At 50.3% G+C, this 14303-nt stretch overlaps 7 protein-coding genes across 7 annotated transcripts; 2 read left to right on the top strand and 5 right to left on the bottom strand.

Moving 5' to 3' along the window:
* Positions 1-167: 167 nt before the first annotated feature.
* Positions 168-1900, top strand: PFICI_14857 (uncharacterized protein; the record flags this gene model as incomplete). The annotated part of the gene is made up of 2 exons (XM_007843438.1): positions 168-719; positions 803-1900. 2 exons carry the CDS (start codon positions 168-170, stop codon positions 1898-1900), a joined length of 1650 nt encoding a protein of 549 aa, XP_007841629.1.
* Positions 1901-2002: 102 nt separating this feature from the next.
* Positions 2003-3299, bottom strand: PFICI_14856 (uncharacterized protein; the record flags this gene model as incomplete). The annotated part of the gene is made up of 2 exons (XM_007843437.1): positions 2003-3178; positions 3261-3299. The coding sequence occupies 2 exons, from the start codon at positions 3297-3299 to the stop codon at positions 2003-2005; spliced, it is 1215 nt and encodes a 404-aa protein (XP_007841628.1).
* Positions 3300-3660: 361 nt separating this feature from the next.
* PFICI_14855 (uncharacterized protein) lies at positions 3661-5972 on the bottom strand (the record flags this gene model as incomplete). Its single annotated transcript, XM_007843436.1, has 4 exons — positions 3661-4281; positions 4331-5359; positions 5409-5822; positions 5877-5972. The coding sequence occupies 4 exons, from the start codon at positions 5970-5972 to the stop codon at positions 3661-3663; spliced, it is 2160 nt and encodes a 719-aa protein (XP_007841627.1).
* Positions 5973-7060: 1088 nt separating this feature from the next.
* Positions 7061-8062, bottom strand: PFICI_14854 (uncharacterized protein; the record flags this gene model as incomplete). Its single annotated transcript, XM_007843435.1, has 1 exon — positions 7061-8062. One exon carries the CDS (start codon positions 8060-8062, stop codon positions 7061-7063), a length of 1002 nt encoding a protein of 333 aa, XP_007841626.1.
* Positions 8063-10044: 1982 nt separating this feature from the next.
* PFICI_14853 (uncharacterized protein) lies at positions 10045-12140 on the top strand (the record flags this gene model as incomplete). The annotated part of the gene is made up of 2 exons (XM_007843434.1): positions 10045-10287; positions 10359-12140. The coding sequence occupies 2 exons, from the start codon at positions 10045-10047 to the stop codon at positions 12138-12140; spliced, it is 2025 nt and encodes a 674-aa protein (XP_007841625.1).
* A 70-nt stretch (positions 12141-12210) lies between these two features.
* Positions 12211-12978, bottom strand: PFICI_14852 (uncharacterized protein; the record flags this gene model as incomplete). The annotated part of the gene is made up of 1 exon (XM_007843433.1): positions 12211-12978. The coding sequence occupies one exon, from the start codon at positions 12976-12978 to the stop codon at positions 12211-12213; it is 768 nt and encodes a 255-aa protein (XP_007841624.1).
* Positions 12979-13040: 62 nt separating this feature from the next.
* Positions 13041-14229, bottom strand: PFICI_14851 (uncharacterized protein; the record flags this gene model as incomplete). Its single annotated transcript, XM_007843432.1, has 3 exons — positions 13041-13451; positions 13497-13801; positions 13845-14229. 3 exons carry the CDS (start codon positions 14227-14229, stop codon positions 13041-13043), a joined length of 1101 nt encoding a protein of 366 aa, XP_007841623.1.
* Between the last annotated feature and the right edge of the window lie 74 nt (positions 14230-14303).

Genomic DNA, 14303 nt, shown 5'->3' with positions numbered 1-14303 from the left:
AGCACTACTAAGGTTAGTATCAATTTGGACTAGCGCTACAGGTACGTCCGTAGTAGGCAGCATTGTAGGCCAGAGCCTGCCCCATCCAGACGCCAACTTTGACGTCTGGATACCAGTGAGATAATAGACCCGTGGTGCCAGCAACTTGATTGCGCTGCCGGGCCAGGATGGATCACCTTAGGTCAAACGTGCCAGACTATTATACTCCTCAGCAATACACTCCCATACCACTTCCAAGCTATCCACCACCGACCTTTGGGGCACCAACGCCGTATGCTGGGCATCATCTCCATCAGAGTCAGACCCAACACCATCCTCCCATTCAATACAATCCTACTCGCCATGGGGGCCAACCTCCGCTAGTTGCCCAGACTCCCGTTCCGATACCGACTCCGGCTCCAGCCCCGGTCTCACAACAAAGCAATCAAGCTGGCAGCCACAGTCTCGATACAAGCGGTCACGATGAAACCCCTTTAGTCGGCGAGACGTCGGCCGTCGGCGGTCCCAAGGGGTTTGGGCGTACGTCGGCAGTCTATCAAGTTGATGGGAATGGAAAGAAGCGACGCGTGAATGCCGAGGATTTCCGAGCCCAAGTCGAAGAACGCACTCGAAATGGCGAAAGTTGCGAGCAAATTGCAGATGCGCTCATTGCTCAAGGCGCCCAGGTCACTTCCAAGAGTGTCGGTCGATGGAGAATACTCTGGGGGTTTCGAAAGCGGGTATGCGCCATTCATTCAGTGCTTGGGTTGAATGACAAGTTGGATTTGACCATTGCGGGCTTTGCTAACGTTGAATTTCGCAGGCTGTCCGAAAACAATCAAAGCCGCCCAAGCCCAAAGAAGAGCGCATCAGCAGTAAACAAATATGGCAGTCCAGATCAAAGTCGGACATTACTCGCATGACCCAGCAAGGGCTCAGCTCCGAGGAGATTGCCCAGATCATGACGAGGCGTGGCATGGCCCTCAAGAAGGGATCAAGTACGATTGCCCGTCTCCAGACAATATGGCAACTTCGAGGAACCGAAGAATCGCGTCTCAAGAACAGACGATACCTGTCCCGTCGCAAGGCACGGCGACTACAGCTAGAGGAATTTCAGTCCTATGCCAAAGAGCTTGGACTCGAAAACCCCGATGAATGGGTCAAGAACAAGATGGACGAGCCGGCGATACAGCAGATGCGGCGTGATGCTGCGTATGAACTCATGGGCGACGACGCACCGAAACCCAAGGAACCCAAGTCCAAGCTGCCTACACGTAGACGAACGAGAAAATCCGGGAATCCGCCAGCTGGCGGCCAAGATGCTTTCGCGGCGCACCCAGATGTTGCAAATGGCAATGATGCGGATTCCAGCGATAATGATGACGACGAGATTACGGCGGATATATCTTTGGCACCACGAACACTCCGTTCTGGTCGCGTATCTGGCAACAACACCTTTGTCATGTCAGGGAACGAAAGCGAGTCCAGCGACCAAGATGCAGAATACCAGCCCATGGATGGCGTCACTACTTTGGAAGACGTTGACAATGAGATTATGGATAATGGTCAACATGGCTACGCACCACTATTTGAGCAAGACGACGACGATGATGAGGAGGATGAAGCGAGTGAAGAGGAACCGACAGCCCCCGCACCAGTCGAAGCTTCCATGAATTTTACAAATGCTACAATGGTACCAGTCCTACCTGATGACGCCGAGCGTGAGAGCATGGACAGGCTGATCAACTCGGCCGATGGGTATATTGCTGCGGCTCAGCTGCTCAAGGATCTGCTCCAAGCAAAGTCATTGGGTCAGCCTGCACCTCGCAGCCTGACTGGTCTACCACCGTCATTGAGCGACATTGAGGCAGCACGCCACAGGTTGAAAGAAGCCGCACAAGCAACGGTTGGGCTCTTGTAGAGTGATTAATAAGAGAACAAGATGTACATTTATATCTCGTGCGCGATTGAGTAAGCTCAACATGGCAACATATAAAACTAATGGCTAATTTCTCGTCATCCCCTACTTTGCTGCACTTTTCGACAACCAATCCTTGGCGCCTTGATAATCGCAGTTATACTTCATGAATTCGGCTGGGTCCAGCTTGACAGTATTTGACTTTGCATCCGTGCCTGGACGTGCCTGTTGGCGACTGTACCTCTGAATCAGGCTGGCACGATCAAACCGCGCTTCGAATACAGTGTTCAATACACGCTCGACTTGGTCGCCCGTCGGGCGTGCGGGTAGGTCGGCAAGGAAAGCCTGTAATGCTTCAGCATCCTCGATGCTCTGCGACGCACCTTGACCCTGCGTTGGCAACATTGCATGCGCCGCATCACCAATCAGTATGGCACGACCCCGAACCCAGCGAGGCAAGGGGTCAATGTCTCGCAGCTGCCACAATGCCACGTCAGGGGCACGCTTGAAAATGTCGAGCATCCATCCCGGAAAGTCTGCGAATACCTCGACAAGTGCCTCGGTCGAGCCCTCGGCAACCCAGGAATCGGTGGTTGACTTTTCACGACCCTTTTCATCTGGCACCAATGCAACAATGCCAAACATTTCTGCTCCTCGCCCTGGTCCCATTATGACCCTTCTGTCGTGTCCTACGACCATTGTCGTCACTGGGTCTGCTGGGTCCAGAATGTCGAGAGGGATATCAATGCCTTTTAACAAGTCGGCGGGTAACAACATGCGGTAAGCCGAGATACCGGTTGGGATTGCACCTTGCTCCTCGCCCAATACCGCAGTCCGGATTACAGAGTGTATTCCGTCAGCGCCAATAATCACGTCAGCTTGGAGATTCTCGCCAGTCTCTATCGTGACAATGCCCGCTTTGGGGTCACACGAGACAACTTTGGTTCCAGTGCGAACCTCGACTGCATGGCCAGATAGTTGCGTCGAGGTGGCAGCCGACAAGAGAGCACTGTGAAGATCTTGTCTGTGATAGACGATCCGGTCCGCGCCAAACATGGAGGTATTCAACTTGACTTCATTTACAAGTTTGCCGCTGATATCAAAGAGCCTGAATGCCTTGTCGACCATGGGCTTGCATGATGCCAGAAACGTATCAATGCCCCACGAACTGACAATCTTGCTCGCATTCGGTTGCAATGAGATGAGAGCTCCCGTCTCTCGGAGCATACGCGAGCGCTCTAGTATGGTGATTTTCCGATTTGGCGCACGTAGGGCTATGGCCTGTATTCATATTAGATTGACTGAAATGTTGAGAATCACTTCATGGACTTGCAGTTGCTAAACCACCAATACCACCACCCACAATGACGATGCTGCTAGTTTCTTCTCCGAGGCTACCCATGTTGTCTGCGACTGTTTCGATTAAGACTGCGTATTGAATAATGATGGACAATGATATGGAGTTGATTACTTTTGTCAAGTCCTTTTGGGGTAATCAGGGGTCCTTGTCGAGATTAGAGTATAAAAGAGTCTCAATGGATATACATTTCGGGGGTAGATGGCTGATCCGAACCGAACCGAACCGAGTCGGTCTGGTAAGTTTGGGACTATTGAACCAAACACTAAGAGGTTGGAATCCCCCGCACTTGAGCTTCTCCAACCCAACCGCGATTCGGATTGTGGCGTAGGGGACTCATCACATTCAACAAGCAAAATAATTATGCGCTACTAATGGCTTGCAAGTCCTGTATACCTAGAATGGGCTATATGGATATTTGACCATTTCCCATTAAAAAGTCCGAGCCCATTATATCCCAGAGTTCATCAAATTGAAGCCCTTCAAATAGTTCCTCTGGCCAATCATCTGGTTGCGCTTGAACAGTGTTTGAGATTGCCGCATCTGCATCATCTGGCCTGTCCATTGGCACTGTTGACGAGTCTCGAGCCTTTTGAGTTGCTCCAAGCCGGGGTTCGGCAGAAAATTGGTGAAATGCAACACTGACTTGTTCACGCAAAAGTGAACAGCCTCGAATGAATTCCTTGTTGGGAATCCACCTAGAGAAATAGTCTTCCACCTGCTCCGTTGCCAGATTCAAAAGCTCAAGATCAGCTCGTGCAAGTCGGCGAGCCGGCTGTCGAAGAATGCTCAATGCTAGTACTACCGCTGCAAGATATAGTGGCGTGGCTCCTAGTATGACGGAACGGACCCCCTGATCGGCAAGATTGAGCATTTGCGTCACAGTTGCACGTGCCGCTGAAGCACAAATGGCTGCTCCATTGACAATTCTCGAGTAGGATGGGAGAACTGCAACGTGCCTAGACAATTCTGTTCTGTAGCTGCTGTGTGGAAAGATTACTGCTGGGCGCAACAAGGTTATGTGTGCCTACGATATGGTCAGAGCCAGCTTTCCGGTACCAAGGGTGTAGACTTACATAATAGAATTGCAAGGAGAGAAAGCTGGCAAGATGTTGCTGGCTGTTGACTTCTTCTCGAATCGCCCCAACGTTTTGGCCCAGCTTCAAATTATCCGACAGTGACCTGTCCCATTCCACAAGCGCAGTGTCTAGTGTCGCCAGCTTGGTAAAGAGATCTAGCGAGCTCGCGGGTCTTTTTGAATAGATGAATTCCGAGATCTGACCCATGATGCGAGCGAGCGAAACCCATGCTGTAAAGTAGTCTGACTGAGATCCAGACATGGGCAGACATGTCGACGGTGCTTGGTCCTCGTCTCGGTCGTCAATAATGGACGGACGCCCACTCTCTAGCTGGGTAAGCTTTTCCAGACTGTATAGTGACCACCAAATGCGACCAAACAGTGATGGATGCGTATTTTCATCCCCAGTGACACCATTTCCCGACCCGTCATGATTGCGGCGAATTGCAGGCTTGTGAAGACCGATCGAATGTGCTATTCGAACGGCTTGGCCTATCAGGTGCCAGGCCTGCCCATCTTTGACTTGTCCTCTCAGTGCCAGCGCCATGAGAGTGAGAGCCTGGACACTGGCAATGTAAGGAGTTGCAACAAGATGCGCATAAAGCGAGTATGCTGCCGCAAGGTATCTGGTGCTGGTCTCCGAGGTCCGTGTGTTCATCTCGTCTGCCCCAATGCTAATGATTGCATAAATGATGACCAGTGATGGTACCTGGCTGGGACTCACACGACTTGAAAGGGGCCCTAGTTGTGCCATGCGCGGGTCCCACAAATGGTCCAGATCCGACTGAAGTACATTACGATCGACTATTGGAAACAATGGCCAGACGCGATCAAAGAAGCAATCAAGATAGGAATTGAGCTCTTCTGGAGGGGGGAGGTCTGGGAGTGAAGGAAACAGCGCCAGGGCAATCTCCTCACTCTGGCTCATGCCATGCTTGAAGCGTGAGCTGGCTGGTTCCAATCCCTTGTGAGCGAGATGAATATCTACGAATCTACAAAGACATTGAACACTGCTTCCACCAAGATACTGAAATTGTGTCAGCCGAAAAGTCCAAGAGCCGGAGGAAATCACACACCTTGACTCGGTGAGCCGTTTCATCCGTGTTCACCACGAGATCTGGCGTCGATACTGGTATCTGTCTATTTTCGTGACTCGCAGTGTTTTCTTGATACGCTCGTTCAAGCCAGGAAGGACCTTTGCCTCTGGATGCTACCCCCATCCCCTGAGAACGAGGCGACAAGTCCGAGTTGCCAGATGACTCTGGAGGCGTGCCGGCACCTGGACTTGTCCTCACAACCGTGTTGTTGGGCTCAAGTCGGCCGGTCTCCAAGTGTAGCGATTGATCCTGTCCATCCTTGACAGCTAGAGTCCGCAGACTTGGCCCCTTGCCAGGATTTCGTGGATCTGTAGTCTCGCAGTGCTCATTGCGCAGAATGCAGTTGCGACATTTTGGCAGCGTCGTGTCGCATCGCACTTTGCGCTTTCGGCACTGACATGTAAATGGTTACTAGAGCCCAATCCAATGATTCTCAAGACGACAAACCTGGTTGCAGGCCAGTGAAAGACGGATCCGTTTGCGTCTGTAGCCGTCACCCGGCGCATTTGACGCGGTTGGGCTATATGGTGGAGTGTCTGGCATGACTTTTCAACCCAGAAATCGTTCGATCATACAATGAATTACTCGCAATTGCAAGATCAATCTCGGTTCGGTGCATACCCATCATGCCATCTAGGTCTCACTGTGCATCGTGGAGTCCTCTCGGATGTCTGCGTCGGTTCGAGATTCGAGAGTGGGCCTACCCCAGATTGCCTTTCTCGGCTTGTCTGCCGCGGTTGCAGCCCGGCTCCGCCCCCACATGTCCGAGAAGGGAGCTGTCAATGAAAACGGCTATAGGGGCCACACTGCACCTTGTCTGTTGTGATACTCTAGGCGAGTCAAATTCCGTCATGCAGCCACAAATGGAAAGTGCTCTGCTTAATTATATAAGGGAGCACTAAATATAATGATTTTTCCCTCTCTTTTCCCCTCTTCTTCTTTTCTTTTCTCTTCCTTTTTGCATCTTTTGTAATTATTGATAAGGTGACTTGAGCTATTCGCCGCGCGATTTGAGAGTTTTCAATAGTTTGCCCTCTAGGCAACCGTAATCAGTATGTGGCGCCGTCTTTGGCGACAAGTCATGAAGTTGAGGAGCATTGTCTCATGGCAGGCTGAAAGGTGCCAAGGTCGGCAGTAGTAGATGACGGAATCCTTGACCTTTTGTATCTGGGTGTTATTGATGGCATGAACGAGCCACCCAGTGCAATGACATGCGTTGCAAGTGAATGAGATTCGCCAATGATGATGCCACTTTGGGTGGCATGTAGTCATTCGCCGGAGACTGTCTATTTTTATGAATTGTCGTTGCTCAAGTCAAGTAGCTCGACATTGCAGAAACGCCCTGCTGACGACCACAATAGTGTCGAGGCCTCTTTTACAAGAGATATCATTGCCAAAGAAGACCGTGTTGTGGCTAAATGTGATGAATATATGTGCACGTGCATAGTCCAAGTAAACTCTACAATGGCACCTCGCGCAGGCAAACGAACAAATTGATTTCGCTCATCTATCTTGAATTTCAAATTTTGACTGGTCTATCGTGTCAAGGGAACGATTTCCGAACATTCTGTCAAGGAATTGAGGTTATTCACACCCAAAAGGCTCATTCGAAAGTAGGCAGAAGCAAAGGACTAGAGCAAAGTTAGCAGAGCTTGAAAAATACCAAACAGGATACTTGCATTTGCCCATAATGATTGACCATTTGTGCAGGCAAAGGTGTTCCATTGACTTGATGTTTGGCTATACGTTGCAAGGTTCTTGTCGCTAGGAAAGGTGAGAATGGATTTGTTGCCCGAATCCAAGGTCTCGGAGTAAATTTTGTTATCCCACGTTCCTGGAGTCGAGTCTTCAGATGCACCAGAACGAGAAGCATCCACAGTGCTTTGCTTGGCGACAGTATGTGCTCCTACGAGGGCAACCAGGTCGTCGGCGGAAAAGGTCTTGGCGGCAAAGAGGTCAATCAAGGACTGCGCATCCGCAAAAGCAGATGGGAGCATTCCAGTTGGACCAGCTTGGCTATTATCCTGGCGACCGACAAAAAGACGTATTCTGGGTCCTCCCGGACAAGATACCACTCCCACAATGGCCGCTGCCTGGATGAGGTCGGCCATGGTGATGTTGTGGTCTCGGTATTTTTGAAACCATGATTTCGTTTGGTCGCCAATTGATTCCAGGCCCGCATTCTCAGAGCGGCTCAATTCATCAGAAAGGAGCAAAGAACCGTCAGCTCCTCCATAGGACGAGCCCTTGTCCCAGGTTGCAGCGTCGTGGAATCCTTGGCGAATTGCTCCACGAGCCAAGTCTGAACAAGAACTGCCGTCTTGGAAAGCATTCTGCATGTCAGAAGCAATATAGCTCCAAATACAACATGTATCCTTTTTGCATTCGTCAGAATCAATGGGGCCGGGTGCCGTATATGTCGATCGCCTTGCAATAGCATACTCTCCTTGCAAAATCGATTTGATGGTGGACCCGGTTGCACTTGAAGCGCCGTCAATCAGATCACCGATCATTTCCGGGGATCTTTTCTCTATTCCATAATCCCGTGCCTTGATCTCGCGCACAACTCGGTCCATACCCGGATACGCCAGGGTCATTGTTGCTATGCAGCCAAGTATTGTGTAGGGCTTCATGGTGTAGATGAGTGTGATGGCTCAAGTATAGATGCCGTACAAGAATCATGCTATGGGCGTTTCTCTGCTTTCAAGAGGAATGGGATGGACAGATGTGCACCGCACGACTTATAACATTTGCTACAATGCCTTCTTGGTAAACCTCATGAACTCTCATGCGCACTAGAGCTATATTCGTTCTATTCTGTCCCGAATTGGAAGCGTCTAAGCAATCTTGGTCTGACCAATGAGTACAAAGTAGTGCACCGATTCGGCACCGTCTATGCGCTACAAACTTGGGTTGAGGCTCAAGCCGAATGAACCAACCTAGGCGCATGTTAGAGGTCTGGACTTTTACAGAGGTTCGGACGCTGTAGAACGGACTGATATAAGAGATGTCGCCAATATCACAATGCAATTATTCGACATTGGGGTGTGAATTTCTGAGAGCGGCTCGAACTTTGTTGACAAGCCACTGGGCCATTCTTGAACAATTCCCTCAAGTATCGTCAACTGGTCTTTTGCAGTCAAACTTGACTGTTACGGTATTGGGCGCATGGTGTTTTTGACAGTGATTTGTTCACGGTGTACACACGCCATAGTATACAATATTCGATACAGGGCTGAGCAAATGCTCTCGGTCGGTCGAAATTGCCTGTTAATGGCCGGTAGAATAGAAAGCTAATCAGTAATGTGCAAATGTGAGATCCAAGAATAGACTCTGGACCGACATGTTGCTCCGTCGAGGGTTTGATCTCACTTTGAACGGCCAAGGTTTGCGTCGTTGGTTTTTCAAATTGGAAATGGTGGGATCTAATCAACTGCCCATGATGGTTGGACCACTAGTGATCTTGAAGATCCGGGACTAAACACTTGTCTGTCAAGCTTCCTGGAGATGGCTGTGCTTGTGAAGCGCAAACCTTGGACTTGTGGCTAGCGGCTTGGATGTTTGGTAATGAAAGCCTGAGAGCATCGATCCGTCTGCTGGCAGGTTCAAGATGCACAAATTGTGATGAGATGAGACAAAAAAAAGGAGATCTCTGGGTGTCGCCATGGGTTGCGATGCATGGAAACCATTGGCCTGACTGCTGCTCAAGCATGACACTCGACTGGGTATTGATTCTGAATCAATCGTCATTGCTGCTCATTGAAGCGTGTCCATTTTTCCGTGAGATGAGATTGTGCCATCTGCACAAGTCCACGGGTCTCGGATCAGCTGGCGGCCCTGAATTTTCACGTGGAGGGACAGTTTGGTACATTGGAGTCGCGGGGTACGGGCTGTGCGCCAGCCAGTCCAGTTGATACAAGCCACGTAAAAGTGGCGGCACCACGACGCAAAGCGATGCCCAGATGATCTCGGTGCATTGTAAGAAATCTGGCATGATATTTTGACAGTGATGCACAACTGAACTACTTGGCTCGTATGCCATTCTTCTTGAAGCTGTTCTCTGTCGACATGTACATTGTACTTGTTCATTTGCAGCTCGTGCCAAGCCTGTATTTACGAAACAACTTTGGCGGGACTCTATGGGTACCAGTTTTGAGGTCCAAATGTCACAGAATCACACCAACTTGATCTTGGGTGTAGGTATCAATGCAAAGCAACGTGCGCGAATGATTTGTGGTGACTTTTACAGTACTAATGACGGCTCCAATGAGACCCATACAGGCGTCCAAACTACCATTAAGCGACCCTGAAGCTGAGAGCTGAATTGATGGCTTCGTCATTGTGGGTCATTTGCAGTGCTTGGGTACGTACCCAGGTACAGCTGATATGCACCAGCCAGCGGGTCCCTGAAGCTTGATCGATTGAGGATAGGATAGGTCACGCCAGGCGTTACACACAAGCCAGCGACCCCTTGAAATGGTTCTGGTTCATATAGCGTCGGGAATCTTGATTTCGGTCCTCTCGTTGCAAGCTTGTTTTTCTTGTTTTCCCCTTTACTCCTTTTTTTGCGATTGACTTGCATCTTCTCTCAAAGAATCTCTCCCAGCGAGCAAAGATGGTTGACGCCACTACCCCCGCTACCCCTCCTGCTGTTCACCAAGCTGGTGGCGGTCAACCTAGTGGAGAGCAACACCGGATCAAGAATATAAATGCGTCTCTGCTCAAACACCTCGAGCAGGTCTTTAATCGGCACGCTGGCACTCGAAAGACGTGGACCAAGGATCAAGTCATTGCCTTTTTGCACCATGTCCAGGCCGACAGGGTCAACGATCCCTCGGGAGACATTGCGGCCAAGGAGGTTCGTTGCTCTACAAGTCTCACGTGAAGCCAATCACGATTCATGCTCCAACCATACTGATTCATCATTAGGAGCTGGACTTGAATGGGTTTCTGCAATACATGACCTCTCCCGCCGCAGACGCGCTGGCCCCGCCCCTGGATGAGGATTTCTCTTGGCCACTGAGCAGCTACTTTATCAGCTCAAGCCACAATACATATCTGACGGGCAACCAGCTCTATAGCGATTCCAGTACAGATGCCTACAAGAATGTTCTTCTTCGCGGCTGTCGGTGCATAGAGATTGACGTTTGGGACGGTGACGACTCTGACTCTGAGACTTCTGACAGTGAAAGCAGTGATGAGGAGTACACGGAGAAAAAGGCAATCAAAAAGGCCAGTCGCAAGGAACAGCTGGCCAAGAAGATTCCAGGATCAATCACTAGTCGTCTGGAGAATACATCGCTGGGCAGAAAGCTTGAAAAGTATACCAGTAGCGACAAGCAACTAGACACGGCCAGCACCGACTCGGTCTCGATACAAGGCGAGGCCAAGGGCTCCGACACGTCACTCAAACCTACCGTGTCTGGTCCGCAAGCCGTCGCGGTCGAGCCCAGGGTACTTCATGGCTATACGTTGACCAAGGAGGTTTCCTTTCGCTCAGTCTGCGAGGCTATTCGGGATAATGCTTTTACCGTGTCCAGTCTGCCACTCATTGTCAGTCTCGAGGTTCATTGTTCTGCACAGCAGCAAGAAGCCATGGTCAATATCATGAACCAGGTTTGGTCTGACTTTCTCCTGGCTCCACCACCTGCCGACGCCAAGATCCTGCCAGCACCAAGTGATTTGCATCACAAGATTCTGGTCAAGGTCAAGTATGCGCCACCCGGACACACTGGAGGAACCACGGCACCCGACGAATCCCGCTTGCCCCCCGAGGCTCAAGCCACGAGCGCTGCTGCTCCCAAGAAGAAGAAGAAGCCCTCCAAGATTATTGACGCCCTCAGTCAGTTTGGTATTTACACTCGCGGCGTCTCGTTCAAGTCGCTCAGTCAACCGGAAGCGCAAATGCCATCTCACATATTTTCCCTGTCAGAAAATGGCGTCCTGGAAGTTCACGAAAAGCAGGCCCCCGATCTGTTCAAGCACAATCAAAATTACATGATGCGAACGTATCCCTCTGGCATGCGTATTGGTTCCTCTAATCTTGATCCTCCAGAGTTTTGGAGAAAGGGTATTCAAATTGTCGCATTAAACTGGCAAAAGTGGGACGAGGGAATGATGATCAACGAAGGCATGTTTGCAGGCACCGGCGGTTATGTGCTCAAGCCCGAAGGCTATCGTGGCAAAAAGCCACTGGCAACAAGCGACGAAAAGCCTGCCCCCATCACAAGTGGCGAGATAATCACGGCCCCAAGCCAATCGCAAATATCTGGCAAGACCTGCGATTTGCATATTACCGTGCTCGCCGCACAGAACCTGCCTCTGCCAGAAGATGATCACAACCCTGCCAAGCTCAGACCATATCTCAAGGTTGAACTCCACACGGAGCCTCATCATACTCTTCAACTTCACCAGTCTGGAAAGGCCAAGGAGGGCGAATACAAGGCCAAGACCAAGACGATGAAGGGCATTGATCCCGATTACAAGGGTGAAGTCCTCGAGTTCAAGCAGGTTCCAGGGGTGACACCTGAGCTCGCATTTGTGCGCTTCTTGTTCAAAGACGACGAGATTGGTAGAGACGATTTGGCTGCATGGGCATGCATTCGTCTTGATAGACTGAGGAGTGGATATCGATTCATCAAGCTCATGAACCAGCACGGCGTAGCAAGCGAAGGCGTTGTGCTGGTCAAGATTGAAAAGAAATTCTCATAGCATGTATTAGCGTGTATTTAGGCTGACCTCTATCAGAGACTGGCAATCCATTTGTTGCCGTGGTCATGGCTCATGGTTGACCCAATTCTGCCTCCAACTCGCTGTGGTGATCCGTGGTTGATATCAAATGAATAGGTTGCCATGTGTCGTTGTTTAAATTCTGAATCATGGATTGGAATGCCCGACGGCGAGGCTCATTGCCTTGTACTTGAGATTGAGAGTCGTTTTGCGTTGTATCCCCGTCCGAGTACAGGGCGTCAAGTGAGCGCTTTCGCGTCAATGGAATCTCTTCGTCGGCATCAGGCATCGCGTCAACGTCTGCAGACTGGCGCGCTCCCAAGTCTCTTGTATATTGACTTTCTCCATGTGGTTCATTGGATTTGAATGGACTTGAAAATCCCTGTGTGGATGTGGTCTGAGTATCCGAATTGCCTTGGGAAAAGCCATGCTCTTGGCTCAGCTCTTGACGCAGCTCTTGGATTGCATCATGAACCAAGAGATCATGCCGAAATTCTGTACCTGAACAAGACGTCCCGAAGAGTCTGCGCATAGATGTGTCTCTCTCTGCCCATTTGGACAAGTCCACAGTGTTGGGCCATACATCCTTTGGCCGAAACGTCTCAATAAGATGCCGCAGTTCAGGATACGCCGAATGCCTTGCATATGGAAAGGTGATTCTTGTTGGTAGAGATGTGGCGGACTGTGGGTGGCCTGTATCATCTTGTCGCCGGCGCTCATCAGCCAGCCGAATCATTGACCAGAGTATGCTCTCGAATTTGTTTTCAACGTCTTTGGATATTGATTCATCCAGAGAATGCTTATCATTCACAAGAGCCATCAAGAGAGACTTGATTTGCTTCCTTGACTCGGTCGACAGGTCTCGAGATTCCGTAATCCTATTCAAGTTAGATGAAACTCCAGCAGATGCGAGATCACAACTTGCATTTTCAAGAGCGAGTCAATATTGTCAGCCGCCATTTGAGCGACATTTACTTGCTGCTCTAGATCGTCTCCCCCACCTCCCAAGCCCACCTCGCTGATATCCTCGCCATTTGGCAAATGTGCCACGATTGGCCGAATCCAAACAATGGGCTTGCTAGCCATGATGGCACAGGGTGTGTCTTTTTCACACGAATGTATGCGGACGTTTTCGTCGCGAGTCAAACAACCCTCAAACTGCTTCTTGTTGCTGCTAAAGCCGACGAGGTATGGGGCTTCCTTGCTGTGGTGAGAAAGCAAAGGAAAGTCTGGGTCGCCTGATTCCTTGACTAGAGATTGATAAACGCGCATCTTGTACTCATCAACGTGAATCTATACTACATGAGTTGATGAAAATGTATCGAGTAGGGGCTTTACCTTGGATTGAAGAGCCTTTGACAAGGCAATCCAAACTTCCTCATATCCATAAGTCCATGCTTGCATGCAAAAGACAGTGTCCTGGGGATACCGACCCACTTGAGATAGGAGATGTTGCAAGCCTTGAGCCTTGGTTTGGAGACCAAGGTCATCAAGCATGGACGTGTCCAGGTAGATGCAATCCAAAGTCTTGAGTCCTGACGTGTATTCCACTAGACTTGGATTTCTAGCGATACTATTGACCCACCACGGCTCGCTTCTGATGTCGCCCGTGTAGAGCACCGCCTTGCCATGTCCTTCGAGCACTGAAATAGTCAGATTGGCTGATTTGTCGATGAAGAGACTTACAAAACATGACAGCTCCAGGGCAATGGTTGGCATCAAACAAGGTCACCTGAATGTCATTGCCAGGTCGCAGCTCTATACTGACTGGCGTCTCGAGAGGAATCGGCCTCACGACAGTCTTGAGATGCTTATATGTACGGACTGGCGCTTCTCGTAGGCCATTTGCGCAAGCAACACGGTTGGCGCGCTTCTCCAATTCAAGCAGGATGGCGCGTGTGGCGGCAGAGCAGTAGACAAAGGGAGACTTGATCGACTCGAGCCCGACAAGGTGGTCACTGTGCACATGACTGAGAAAGTATGCCAGTGGTGGAGGACGGCCTGGGACAGTGCGGAAATAGTCAATGGCAATGTCGGGGAATTCGTGCACGATTCCGTTGAACGTTGACATGTTTTTCGGGTATCTGTGAATCCATGGGTTGATGTGTTTACTGGGAGTTACTGGTCACTGTCGAGCGCGTACGA

The sequence above is a fragment of the Pestalotiopsis fici genome, assembly GCF_000516985.1.
Source record: "Pestalotiopsis fici W106-1 unplaced genomic scaffold PFICI_Scf_14, whole genome shotgun sequence".
NCBI lineage: Eukaryota > Fungi > Ascomycota > Sordariomycetes > Amphisphaeriales > Sporocadaceae > Pestalotiopsis > Pestalotiopsis fici.
Note: the sequence above shows the minus strand (reverse complement) of the source record. Positions and strands in the feature narration are given on the sequence as shown.